Genomic DNA, 14,450 nt, shown 5'->3' with positions numbered 1-14,450 from the left:
GAACATGTTGCATTTGATGTCTGCAAAGGGCCATATGGACACTTTTCATATACTGGAGTGCATATATACAATGTAAAGGTAGAGTAAACTGCATCCTATAAAGCAATACCACAGACGGGCCTCCTTTACTTGGCTTCTCAAAGAAGCTTTGCATTTTATATATTTATCAGTGAGGCACCATGGACCATATCTAAATTGAAGAATCAATTTTCCACTGAAAAAATAACCAAAATATATTCATACAGAGAGAGAGAGAGACACCAATGACTCAACGAAGTAAACACCTGCCTTACAAGAGCTTTCATTGTTGATTCACAGTGTCATAATAACCATCTGACCGTAGTGCTACCAGTTTGTTTAATATGCATACAAGAAAATCACATGTGAAAGTGGCTTAATCCACAAACAAAACATAATTCCTATTCCGTCCTCATCAAAATGATTACAGAGTACATTTGCCACAATGCTCCCCTTCATTTTATTCTCTGTAAAGTTCAGCCTTTTAATACCAAATTCAGTACACACTTCAGCATAAAGAGTGGTGATATTTCACTACTCGATAATGACCATCATGATTAAATGATATTTGAAAGGTTAGATCGTAACCTAGAATTAATGTCAGCGGCGGATCCAGGGAGGACCGCAACCGGCGCACGCCCCCCCCCCCCTTATTTTTTTGTTGAAACAAAAGAAATACAAAGAAAAAAATGGGGGAGGGGTGCGTGGGCCCCCCTTTAATTTTGCAAACACGCCCCCTCTTTACGGAATTCCTGGATCCGCCCCTGAATGTTCTTATCAACTAATGCAACCACTAAATCTTAAGAATACTATTCCCCTCGTTTCCATACAAAAACAACACTGTGAAAAAAGCATTTTTTTCAAATTAATTTGGGCGGTCAGTGGAAGTCGGATAAAACCTTTGCACCTGTAAATCAAGACGGACTACTTTGTTCCCACAAACCAGATCTCATTGTGTCTATCAATGATGTGCCAGGGGCTGTCATAGCCAGCGTAGTAGAAATAGCGGTGGTCATAGCTCCATTTGTCCTGCAAATCCATTGCCAGTGCTCCAGTATTTAACAAGTCTTTCTTGGCACTGGTATATCCCGGGAAAGATCTGCAAGTACATGCACAGGAAATGGATAAAGAGACTAGTATTATGGATAATTTTCATTAAACATCACTAAACATACATATAATTAGGACACTTAAAAGTAGCACCCTGTATCATGAACCAATATAAAAGCAAGTATACACATGACTCTTCTATTCATTTTGCTAACTAACAAAATAAATAATTCTCAGAACACTACATAGACATTCTGCTTTACAATAGTACAGCATAAATCCCTCTCACCTATGCTGAACTGCTATTGATTACCAATGTATTGATCACCAATATATTGATCATCCACTCATCATCCACAGATGACAACCATGCTTACTAAATGCATTTGTTCATTCCTATCAGTGTTGTACCTAAATCCTATGATCAACCAGCATTTCATAATGCCATCCCATATCTCTTGAATCAACTCTCACAGTCAGTATGAAACAATGCTCTTTTCTTGCTTACATTCAAGTCTCATCATACACCTCAGCTGCTGATTACTATTTGAATCTTGGTTGTTGTCTTTTTACCCAGTAAATTTTTTCTTCTTTATTTCAATTTTTTCTTTGCTTTGCTCGTGTACACTGTTTGACTTAATCATGCTCTCCTTTCTGTGTGTACTTTGTATATTCTTAGCTTTCAATTCTTTGATCATTTTCTTTTAAAATGAAAGTGTTTTACAAATTTTAGTTATTGCTATTTAGACCCCATTATCATTATGTAAACAGGCACAAACATGTATGTAGGCACCTGGAGTGTCATAAATAGAAGTAGAAAACTGATATCATTGTCTCAAAATTATATTTGCTCACTGATACTGTCCTTACTTCTCTACACGGTAACTCACCTGACAAAAGCTGTGTGACAGGGCTTAGTCCACAAAAATACCTCAGGGTCACTTGGTGAGGGCGCTGTGGCATTTTGGTAGATGAAAGGCAGGTAGAAGAACATGGTGAAGTTGTTGAAGAGCGTTCCCTCTTTCTCATTGATGGTTGCCTTTACCAACACAGGCGCTGCCATCTCCACTGTAACACCTGTGGGGTTAGAAATCAATATTAGATTACACGTTACTCACTCTCAACCCCCTCACATTTCTGGAGGATGCTCAATACAAAATATTAGTTCCAGTAACCTCCATATCTGCTCTATTCTGTTCAAACATCAAACATGCTATCATCATAGAATCTAGATAATACACATGAAGGGTATCATGGGCTAAAAATGACCAGATGAAAACAACACACAATAAATGGTAATAAACATCATTCATCACTACAGTTGGTACTGCAGTTATAGCTCCTTTTTAATTTTTCTTTTCTTTATGACCAGCTTGATCCTACAATTGGAAACAGAAGAATAGTAAGACATCACTTTGTTACTTTAATAATATTACATACATAGGAGGGCCTATACTGTGCTATTGCATAACTGATTCTTAATACTATACTTTGCTTCTAATTCAACACAAAGAACCTTAGCACCTTGTTTATTAGCCCCCTCGATGTAATCAAAGAGTTTCATGAACATCTCCCTTGTTGCAGTGTCAAGGTCCATGCCATGTGAACTGGTTCCAACCCACTGAGAGACGTCATAGAAACGCTCCTCCCACGTCTGCTGAAAAGGAATCAAGAAGAAATTAAATAGTGACAACAAAGACTGCAGAACAAATTGAAATGATGATATCAACAAACCTGCCTCAAACTGCTTCTCTAGCCGTACACTCTTCACCTTGCCCAACTCATTTTGCAGTGTCCAATACAACCTGTTTGGCCTCTTATAAATTCAAACTCATTAATATTTTGGCCTACAGGTCTTTCAAACAATCACTAAAAGCCAGTGAGTGCTCATACACCTCATGGATTATTACCAGTAACCAAAATTTGAGATACCAAATTTGAGAGATGGGAAGAAAAGGAATACATGTTCAATTAATGCTACAGTGTTATCTTTTGTGTTATTTACTGTTAATCAGTACAAACAGTACAATCTAGTCTCATTATGACAGCTTGGTAAACATTTGTGCTGGAGACTTACACACACTGTCTGAATAGCCTTCCTGCAGACAGATCAGTGCATGTAATACTCCATTGACGTCAGGTTTGCATTTCTTTTCTTTTCTTTTTTCTTCTTTTTTAGGGTCGTACATTTCATCTGGTTGCATTGAGATGAACAGGTTCAGCACGACAGTCCAGAATGCAAACTATGTGGTTATATATTGTCATCCTGGCTTAAACAAATATGGGAATTTTCATCAATCACTTTGTATTTTCTCTGTGCCCCATCCAAAATTTCAGAAAAACTCACAAAGCATTTCCCACTGAAGGCAAACTGCCTGGTATGTTACAATTCAGTATTCCTGTTCACATTGCCACCTCTCACTTGCATAGACCAGTCTAAAGTTTGGTGTTTTTTTTTTCTTTTGAAACTTTTTATTAATCAGATAATTGACATGTCCATCAAAACAACACTAATCACATTATAAATCTATACAGTAGGATCAACATGCAGCAACAACAAAAGTGATAAAAAAAATGTAAGGTGTTACATCAAACAGCATAAGATACACACAGTGGGTAATAGTATTCACAAAGGATATGGATCAAAATAAATTTTCTACAATTTTCTACAAGGAACCATTTCTTGTAATGAATTTCTTCCATTTTCTTTTGTTTGGGAATTGGTTTTGTGTTCTGAATAAAAGATATCAATCCTGATAAACATGGTGTTGTGTTTTTACAAATGCTAATATAAAAGTATCTTTTGAACATTAATATCATCTGATTAAACAACAATATGTTGGGTCCTTTTCAATCTTTGATGAAGCCAAACATCAGTCTTTATCTCGTAAAATCTTCTAACTTAATACTGAAAGTTTCACCACACTTGTGTACATCCAATCAAAAGAATTACCAGGTAGTGAAAAGGATTCGTGGGGGTATCATCTCACCGTGTGGTTATTGTCCAGCACTGTGTATTTAGGACAGTCCAGGCCATTGCAGAATGCTGGTGGCCATGAGGTCTTTGTCTCGACGTTAAGCGATCTGCCTCTCACAGTCAGTACCATGGCCAAGGACACCAACACCAACATTGTCACATTTATCCAAGTCTTCATGGTTGGTGTGTGTGTGCGATTCAAGACTCTCTTCAATGTTCCTAGTTTAAAGGAGGTATGGATGTATACAGATGAAGATTGAATTATATTTAATCTTGGGTAGGGAAAGCACACCATGCTACACTATATGGGCTTGGAACCTGGTGCATTATTATTAATTTTTTTCTTCTTCTTCTTCTTCTCTTCCTCTGCTTCCTCACCTGTTTGGTCTCTGTCCCAATCTAGAAATAATACAAGAAAGAAATATTGTCTTCCATGTCCCGAAGCAGCGTATCCATTTTTAACTTAAGATCTAGTAGCTGGAACCATGGGCAGAGATTGAGTGGATATTATAGGAAATGAGAAAATAAAAGAGAGATATAGATTTTAGTCACAAAACTGGGACATGACTAGTCTACAGTACAGTGTAGTGCACCTGTTCAGCCACAGGACACACGCACACTAACATCAAGGCCCATCAGATGCGACAGTAATTCCGGAGCGCGAGCGCTCCCGTCTATATTACAGTTACGATAGCAGACTACACAAAGGGAAGAAAAGGGAAGAGAAAATCAAGATGAGGAAGATGGATAAAAACGAGAAAAGAGGAAACGAAGGGAAAAGGATAAAAGGGAGCAAAAAATAAGGATACAGAAGAAAGAAGAAAAAAAGACAATTGAGAGAAGAGGAGGTGAACGGAGCTAAGGGGGTACAACACAGAATCTATTAGTTGGGCCCCTGGTACTCGTCGTGGTAACAAGTTAGTGGTATTACACAGCACAATACAGCATGTTTCAGTGCGAGGGTGTGTGTGCAAGTTATTAGTCAGTGTTACAAGCAGTAAAATACTAACATTACAGTAAAGGCAGAAAGGATAGGCAAACTGTTTGCATTCCGACTGTGACTGGAGTGTCCACTTCAATGACAGAGGGGAAAGGAGAAACAACTTGACTAGCCAACGTACCTTATTCTTCGTCTGATCTTCTATAACGCAGTGATACCCAGCGTAGCATGCAGTTGGAGCAGTTCGTTGGGTGAGTCGTTATTATTATGCTTCATTTATGTGACGTAGGGTATGGTGCGAAAATAAAAGAAAGGTCTGCAGGTTCGCTTATACATAAGACTGTGTCTGGGAGCGTGGGGGGGGGGGGGGGGGGGGGGGGGTGGGGGAGGGTGCTGGGGATGGTGCAGCACCTCGAAAGATTCTGGAGAGGGTGATGTGTAGCACCCCGGGGGGGGGGGGGGGGGGGGGGGTGGGTTGAAGAAAGTAGGAAGCACCTCGGAAGTTTGTGTGTATTCCGGGCATATTTATTTAATGCGTTCATCATGCACTATATCAATATTGCAGTCTCCGAAAATACTGTGATGGGAAAGTGGATTTATGTTCCCTCCACACTGCACACTGCCCCCCCCCCCCTTCATCGGTGAAGCATGAAATGCGGAACTAGAGGTGAGAGCTACCACGATTTAGCAAGCCCACATTTTCCCTGAATATCAATTTCCTCTTCTTCTCCTTCTTCTTTTTCTTCTTCTCCTTCTTCTTCTTCTTCTTCTTCTTCTTCTTCTTCTTCTTCTTTTTAATTGAACATTTTCCGATAGTCGAACAAAAGTGTAGGGCCTACTATGAATATCAGTTATCATTTATACAAATGCAATACTCCCTCGTGTGGGAGGGTCGACACCAACCCCCCCCCCCCCCTCCGTGGTTCTTTGCTGCGCCCGTGTTACATTTTCAAATAATTTGATCAGCAAATCAGCAATCATGCAATGCTTACAGAAATTAGTTGGCAGCTTTTTTATTGCAATCTAAATGATTAACCAACTTACTGCTTTACTTTTAAGATTAAAAATTTCAAAATATGTCTCCCTCATCCCAGTGTGTATCAAATCGTTGAAAGAATAGCAATTCTGAAAACGCAAAAAATCTCCTTGTGAGAGAGGGTAGACACCCCCTTCTCACCCTCCTCCCGCTTGGTTGCTGCGCTTAGACACTTTCAGGCCTAGAATGTCGATTGGTGAAATGAGAAATCACGCAATAACAGAATTTAGTTCGTCGTGTTGTTTTTTTTTTCTCACAACTTCAATGATTAACCAACGTATGGTTTAATATTGTGATTTTTTTAATTAAAATTGCCCAAATTACATTCTACCCAAAGCGTGCACAAGATCATAGGCTGAATTTCAATGCCTCAGAATGCAAAAGTTCCTCGTTCAATATAGGTCTATCTTAGATGTCGATTGTTTTCGTGATAAGGGGAACGATTGGCGTCATGGTTATTACCCTAAGGGAGGGACTTTGGCAAAATATTGTGTAGCGACATCGCACTATCACAGCGATTTTGCAGCTTAGTAACTATAATGATATTCTGAAAACATGATGACGGTCAATACCATATTTTAGTTCAGACTTATATTTAAGCATTTGGTGTGGATTTTTTTTTCTTTTAAGCGGGTCACATTTGAATTGTTGCTAGGAGCTTTCTTATTGATCGTCAGTTTTAAACTTGAACGCCTGGAAACATACCCAATGAGAAGAAAAATCCCGAGTAAGAGATAGACAACAAGGGAATGCAGCAAAACTTGTACTGATGGACAGTGATGTTGACATTTATAACACAAACATATAGGATCTAGCTATTATGTGTAAGGCTGACAGATGTATAGGCCTACCGCCAAGGTAATGATGATTGTAATTAGACATACATTGTTAAAATGACATTTTAGCATAATATTATGATTTACATTAAAATTCTTCGATGTGAAGATTCCATGATAAAAATGATGAGTGTTTATAAAAAGCGCTCGATCGGAGAGAGCAAGCTCTGAACTTCTGCGTTTTCTGTCGACGAACATAAAGAAACATCTATCTTTGTCTGCTCTTCAGGGAAATCAAAACGGAGCGAGGCCAGAGGGTAATGATAATGCATGAAGCTATACGCTCCTCCTGCAGAGAGTCATGATGACATAGATTATTGTAATCACTTCCTCAAGAAAAAAAAAAACAACCCAACAACAACATAAAATACACACACTAAAACAAGACGGAGACTTCAAAATTCCATTACTTTCCTAGACCATATCCGATCTCAAGAAAACTTTAAAGCTTATTTAGGCCCTATATATACCACTTCTTGTTCTTCCGGTTAACAACCATAGATCAATATCATCCATTTTTTTCTTTTTTCTTTGATAGCCAAAGACGTGCCATGCACAGACTCATCCATTCATTTGTACACTCATCATGGCAATATTTCCGCATTTTGTTAGGAATTTCCTTCGCTGCTGTGTCGAGTTGTTTGAAGGGCAATGATCCCAAAACATCGACTTTCGAATAGGGTGAGATAATTCCTTTCCACATTTTCCTTAGCCATGATCACTTTCGTGTCAAAATCGGTTCACGGTTGCTTTGGAACCGCACCATCACTAACATCATTTCTGAGCGTAATTGTGTTTTGGGTTGTTGCACTTGTTGCGTTTGATTGATTTTGTTCATTTCCTCTCTGTTGTTTGCGGCCTTCGCTGTAATGGGCGACCAGTGTCCTGTTTGAGATGTTTGGTATCAGTAGTGGAAGTGTTGACAGAAAACAGACAACTGTCCTACAAACATCAAATCCTGATCATCAAGTCGACAAGCGTTCATGGCTGTAGGCTTCGCGAAGTCTGTTAGCAGATAATATAATGAGATACCAATATTGATTTCATATTACTGACATTTTGCTGCGAAAATTGACTTGAATGTAGCGTCAAATAGACAGAAAGTTAGAACTTTCGTTAAAATCAGAAAAGGTTATAAGTAAATAATGTAATTTGAAATATTCACTGCATGGTTTTCACAGAATGATTATTCTCCATCTCATAATCATATGCAAATCAGTTTGAAAACAATTTAATGACGTAATTTCCAAATGTATACCAATGACCTACGCACAAAACATTCACTTCATCTTTTAATGATGAAACAGAAATGATTACATCCTTCGCACCACATTATTGAGGGGTTAAGAGCTTTTGTACGACCTTTTATAGGGGGAGGGTGGTAGTCGCTAAATCATCAACCAAAACAAGACTTCAATTCAATATTTTCATATGCAGGGGCCGCAGAACCGTGTCCCTTATACACAGTTAGATCTTACTCGTAAATTTAAAAACCATATTATAAAAACAGAGAAACAAACAAACAAACAAAGGGAAAATCGAAAGCCCCAAAAGAAAACGGGTTCCGCCTCAAATTCCATCTCATCACGTGCTCATGGACGGACGAGCTGGTGTGGGGGGGGGGGGGGGGAAGGGGGTATAGGGAACATTGACCCTGGACCCAACCACGAGCACTACCCCTGACACCCCCAACACACACACACACACACACACACACACACGCGCGCGCGCGCGCGCAAACACACACACACTTACACACAAACAAACAAAGAAAAATAATGAATACTATGTATAGGCCCCACACAATCCGATGAGCACAGGAGACGGTGACACCATCATAGTTTTAGTTTGGGCTTTGTTACCATATCATTGTGCATGTGAAATGAATAACTTTCTTATTGAAATACCTAATTTTCACCAATGATTACACCTATACCAACGTAGAGTGACGTTGTGCTCAAAGGTACTGTTTACCATTGGAAGCAGTGATAAAAAAAATCGAGTTATCACATTCGATGCATATGTGTAGGTCAGTTGTATCACAACTTTACCACGCAAATTTTTGCACCATAAAGCCTAAAATATAAGGAGATACACAGTATCACTATTTCTCTCACTAAACCATAACTGTAGACGGTTGAGCCTGGAAACGATTTATTATAACTATTGTTCACATTTTGTATAATCAACAATACTTGACATTGATTATATTGATCAACTCTTTTACACTGGTTGTTTCTATCCCTAACTTACATTTTAACTATTTTGCAGCACTATAAAGCTGGGTTTTTGTTTCATCTGCAAATGGTAAATAATGCCTTCAAAAGTACTTAGCTTCATTCAAAACATCCACATTCGTTATGATTAATTATTAATGTACTTAACACAAAATTATCTCTTTGACGTTACATTTTGTGTCATATTGCCTTCCAATATTGTGTAAGTATCGTTCACATTGGATCTCAAAACATACCTCAATATTATTACTTAAATTAATCGTTATCGTTGAGAAAATTTCAACCAAAGGGCAATCACGTTGGTGCTATTTTTTTTTTTTGGAGATAATTTTCTTTATGTTTTCAGCACTTGAAAGTTTATCATTGGTAATACAAACCCTTTCATAATTTTCTTTGCAAATTTCAAAACTTCTCAAATCTACATGTATGTCATCAATGGCTAATAAATGCATGTTTTCATTACACGCACTTGAAGCGATCTCAAGAATCGAATATATCTTTTTGTCCATCAGTTCATTGTCTAAGTGTAAATGGTATGGTGAACTGGAAAATAAACTGAATATTGATTATAAACGAATAAGTAAAACCATCAATCTCAAATCTCCTCAGTAATATCAATCTCCTCAGTCAAAAACTATACAAATCAAATACATTACAATTATATGATTTTATTTGAATGCAATACCATATGTTTTTCATATTACAAATCATTCTCCATAAAAAAGCTTAATTCTGTAGACTTAAAGTTTATTTTTCTCCCTGTTCATTTTGTCTGTCTGTCTGTGATAGTCTATCAGTCAATAAATTAACGCCATCTATATTGACTCCGAAAGTAAAAACGGTCTTTTCCTCCCCTCCCCCTCTATCTCTCTCTTTGTCTATCTATCTATCTACCTATCTCTCCCTCTCTTTGTATTCTTTTATTAGTGAATGAGTGAAAAGTGTATAACCTTTTAATGAAAGTTAGATTTCGGAAGTTGGTCCAGTGAATTTAGCAGCAGTCACAGGAAACTATCGGAACTGCTCTGAGTGATGCGCGGAAGCTCGCCGCGATTAAAGTGATACGGAACTCTCTTACATGCGCCGGGAACGATGATTAAGCCTTAGATTCCCAGACAGATACTGGCTGCAAGTCGAACAGTACACGCTGGGGGATAGCTCTCGGGAGCTGAGCGGTTAAGAATGTGCCCCGAATGTGTTGTACAAAACGGCGTGTGATATACCTGAATATAACCTGTGCAACGCAGTAATTAATAGCAAGCCTGTTTTATTGTTTCCACGATTCGACCTGTGCACTGGAACGTACAGGATACAATGCGCTTTTCCATAGAGTACACTCTGCAAAGACGTGGAAACGACTTGCTTTTAAGACGGGCAGAAAGAGGCATTGCAGTGCTGAACTAGTCTACTGGGTTTGGGGCGATAGAGCTACGCATTTAGTCCTATTCAAGTCAACAGCCAGCCAGATATAGTTCACAAGGTGAGGCATATCGAAAACAACGCATGATTTTATTCATTGTTCTTTTTCTAATAAACACTTCGATGCGTGATCATATATCTGTTCTATACATTATACTGTAAAAAGTTGTTATGGTTTATGTACAAGACAGTGATATTTAAAGCATTTTACGCTGACGACCTAAATATGATTCGTAGCCATCGATAATTGATTTTCTCAAACTTTCTGCGAGGAAAGCATCCGCAGGGGGAGACACGTAAAATTGCTGCATTCATGTGTTTTGTATTTTACGTCCAAGAGACAGAAATATGAATGGCAGATTATCGCAAGCACTGTTGTAAGAAAGTGATTTCTCATCTTTTCCTATGTCGTTAACCTTCATTGGTCTGCATTGTAACATTCCCCCTGTAGCGGTATTGCACTGATATCTGCATTCTGCGATTTGCCAAGAAAGCGAAACCACACATCAACAACTAAGAAAAATAATGATTGGCTGAATCACAGTATCCGTGTGTTTGTGTTTGTGTGTGTGTGTGTGTGTGTGTGTGTGTGTGTGTGTGCGTGTGATACTTCTGTTTGATAAACGTTAAAATAAGGGTTGGCACATTAATAAGTTATTACACACACGCACGTATATATACACACACAAACACACACATTTATTATGTATAATGGGTAATATCTAATGATAACATCAAATATAATAAGTATCGTAATGCGCTGCAATGATACTCGATCTTTGAATTTTTTTTTCTCTTGATGATACAGACTAGAGAGTTTGTTGCATACTGAGTATATGTCACAGGGCTCTGTTCATTTTAAGAGATGTAATTTTACTTTAACTTGATGGAGTTATATATCTATATGCCCATGCAACGCAGCACAATTTTGCGCCTAGTTTATATAGGCCTATAGATTGATGAAATCGAATGTAACTGAGTGACTGAAAAGTAACTTTTGATAGATGCCAATAATTGATCTGCTATCATATGAGATTCAAAGTCGACGTATTTTGTCAAGGGCTGCTCAAATAATAGTGTACTGAACTCAGTCTCATGTGTATATCTGTGTGCCCAATTTGTGCTGGTATGATCGCCGAAATGGCCGCTTTGCGTGTATATTATATAATGCGAATATGTCGTAATTACGGCATCCCCCAACCATTTGAATATATTGTCAAAAAATATTGTGTTTTCGTGAGACAATTATCGTAGCTTACTGATTTGCTCAATACACTTCATGTCGCAATGTTACAGAGCGTATATTGTCCACCGCTCTTGCCGACTACTATGTTTCATACACGCTGTATTTTTGGGATTCATCGGTGTTGAAAAGTTCTGGACTAAGAAAGATTTCAGGAAAGATGGGAGACACGTAAAAATATTTGCTCCTAGAAAAGTGATTGCGTTATCATGTAGAAAAGTGGAAGCTTCTTCTTTTCCTTTTTATGGAAAGTTGTGCCTCATTCCTGATTATACGCACTGAGTGCGAGTGCAAGTATGAGCACCATAGTGTGTGCACTGCCTGCCAGAAGGATTTCATTAAATAAATGAAAACAAGTGTACATCATTATTATGTACAAATCAGTGAAATCAGTGATTGGTCAAAAATTGAATCTAACAAAAGGAGAAAGTGCCAGCTCATCAGATCTGGGGAAATAACAGCGCAACTGAATATTTTACGTAAGCACTCCATGAAATCACCGAGTACAGACGACTCCCGTTATGACAAAGTTCTCGGACAGGCAGTTATTTTTGTTATATCGAAATTTCGTTATAGCCGAACAAATAAACAATAAAAAAAATGTAGTGCTGAAAATGTCGAGGCCTGAATTTTCACTTTGTTATATCTGAATTTCCTTCTAACCGTGTTCGTCATAACGGGAGTGCACTGTATTATATACGCAAGTTGGTACATGATAAGGCACAGTCGTAATAATAATAATAATAATAGTGATAATAATAATGATAATGATGATAATAATAATAACAACAATAATAATAATAATGACAATAAACATTGCTAATGCGCACTTTCTGACAATATGTCACAGTGTTGACGAATAGTGAAAATCCCTCTATTTTCAACTTGACTTTGATGATTCGAGTAAGAAATAGATACAACTGTGCAAGTTTACAATCGTGTCAATAAACGAAAAAAAAAAAGGTGAGGGAGTACTTTTAAAGTTCACACATTATCCAAAATCGATAATATCCGACACACTCACATGAATTAAATGAGATGATGTCAAGACTCCGCATGTCTCCCATGCAGCAGTCGTTTGAACTCAAATGTTCACGACAAATGTTTTGACACGAAATATAAAAGGAATGAAACACACATTTTTATTGTCCGACTAAAATGTGACAAGTAAGCTATGTTAAGGGAGTCGATCACAATAGATTGCTTAATTATTGAAAAGTCGAATGAGCAAAGAATCATTAGATGTTCATATCAATGGGAAAGTGTTAACAACTTTGCTTCATAAATCTTTTTATATGATTGTGACCGATATTGCTGTTTCGCGATGTGTTAACTTTGAGCTGCATAACATTGACATGATTGATATTAATGAAACTTTAATTGTTCAGTCTGCCTGCGAGATGAGCTATACATGCTTGACACAGAGTGGCATTTTCCTCTTAAAAACAAACGGAAGAAAACCAAAAGGCATTCTTTAACCTGCGTTACTAGGTACGTCAACTGTAAGGACGCCCTCATAGAATTGTCTTTCGTGACCTAGATAGCGTCAACACCGGATAAATTTGTGCAAGACGCTTCCTCTCCAAAAGAGGGAATCGAAACGAGGTGAGACACTGTTATCATTGCACCATAGCTAGTGTAGGCCCGTAACTAGGATATTTACAGGGAGGTTTTTTTTTTCGGGAGGGGGGTAAGAATTTTATATGCAATCTTCAGGAAATACACGAAATCAAGGGAACGATTATCGGGTGGCTGGTCGGGGGATCTTGTGTGTGTGTGTGTGGGGGGGGGGGGGGAGGGTCCCTTACTATCGGGACACGATGGAGTTCTGCATGTTAGAATTGAAATTCAACAATTTGGTGCTCAGTTTTGATCGACTAAAATGGAAAACATTAAGTGTAAAAAAAAACAAACAGAAAACCCAAACAGAACTAAATTCTCTAATCATTGCTCGATTTTATAATTATTTTGATCGTATTACTTGAAAACTTGATATCTAAGCGAAGCCACCGAGAAAGAGGGGGGGGGGGGGTAATCCTGTCCCATACGAGGGAGCTTCTTTTTTTTTTAGAATTGAACGACCTGGTCACATTTTGATGGGAATATTGAGAAAGTTTTCAATCATTCATTCATTCATTTAGATTAAGATTACAAAAAAAAAACCTGCTCACTGTAAGTCTTACTTGATACTGATGGTCTAATCATCCGACTTGTCACACCGAAAATATTGAGGCGTGGCGTTCAAATAATAAAATACCACGGCAATAATTTTGTTACGATCGAAATATACAATTTTACTTTTCTACTCTTGTACATAAAAATAATTTATTGAACATTTTTGGGCAGCTTAATGGAAGAAACATGAGGCCGTGACACTTGCCACTCTGTGCGTTGGATTTTACTCAATAAAGCTGAATGCAAATGACCAGCCAAAAAACAAAATAAGTCTATGTATGGCTTGTGAGTAGTTTTTTTCCTAAGGATTAGTATCGTTAAAATAATAACCATTCCTGAAGATAAGTTTCAAATGTTTGGAAGCATAAGTGGAACTTGTAAAGTCTTGGATTGTAGACTAAAAAACGTCGTTGTCACACACAGCGATAACAGACCTCTGCTGTACATGGTGCGGTATGAATATGACAGGTGTGTGTGTATATGTGAGTAAGATCAGGCGCCAAGACAAAATGACTCGGC

The 14,450-nt window shown here is 38.0% G+C and overlaps 2 protein-coding genes across 2 annotated transcripts in view; one reads left to right on the top strand and one right to left on the bottom strand.

Annotated features, from left to right (window-relative positions):
- Positions 1-802: 802 nt before the first annotated feature.
- Positions 803-4,252, bottom strand: LOC139742837 (heme-binding protein 2-like). Its single transcript, XM_071653353.1, has 4 exons — positions 4,059-4,252; positions 2,593-2,722; positions 1,959-2,145; positions 803-1,117 (listed from the first exon to the last, which is right to left on the bottom strand). Exons 1-4 carry the CDS (start codon positions 4,221-4,223, stop codon positions 943-945), a joined length of 657 nt encoding a protein of 218 aa, XP_071509454.1. The 5' UTR covers positions 4,224-4,252; the 3' UTR covers positions 803-942.
- A 6,193-nt stretch (positions 4,253-10,445) lies between these two features.
- The window catches only part of LOC139742826 (ADAMTS-like protein 2), a 45,208-nt gene continuing 41,203 nt past the window's right edge, over positions 10,446-14,450 (top strand). The window contains exon 1 of the mRNA XM_071653343.1: positions 10,446-10,574. The gene's annotated coding sequence lies outside the window, so the exon portion shown is untranslated. The remainder of the gene's footprint in view (positions 10,575-14,450) is intronic.

This window comes from Diadema antillarum, unplaced genomic scaffold (assembly GCF_040938485.1).
Source record: "Diadema antillarum isolate AM-2024a unplaced genomic scaffold, OU_Dant_1.0 seq00001022_RagTag, whole genome shotgun sequence".
Classification (NCBI taxonomy): Eukaryota; Metazoa; Echinodermata; class Echinoidea; order Diadematoida; family Diadematidae; genus Diadema; species Diadema antillarum.
Note: the sequence above shows the minus strand (reverse complement) of the source record. Positions and strands in the feature narration are given on the sequence as shown.

Excerpts from the sequence above, each read along its gene's own strand:
- LOC139742837 (XM_071653353.1), bottom strand. The coding sequence starts at position 4,223 with ATGAAGACTTGGATAAATGTGACAATGTTGGTGTTGGTGTCCTTGGCC. Across the intron at positions 2,723-4,058 it reads TGCTGGACAATAACCACACG|ACGTGGGAGGAGCGTTTCTA; the intron begins GTGAGATGATAC and ends CCTTTTCAGCAG. Across the intron at positions 2,146-2,592 it reads CGAGGGGGCTAATAAACAAG|GTGTTACAGTGGAGATGGCA; the intron begins GTGCTAAGGTTC and ends CTAACCCCACAG.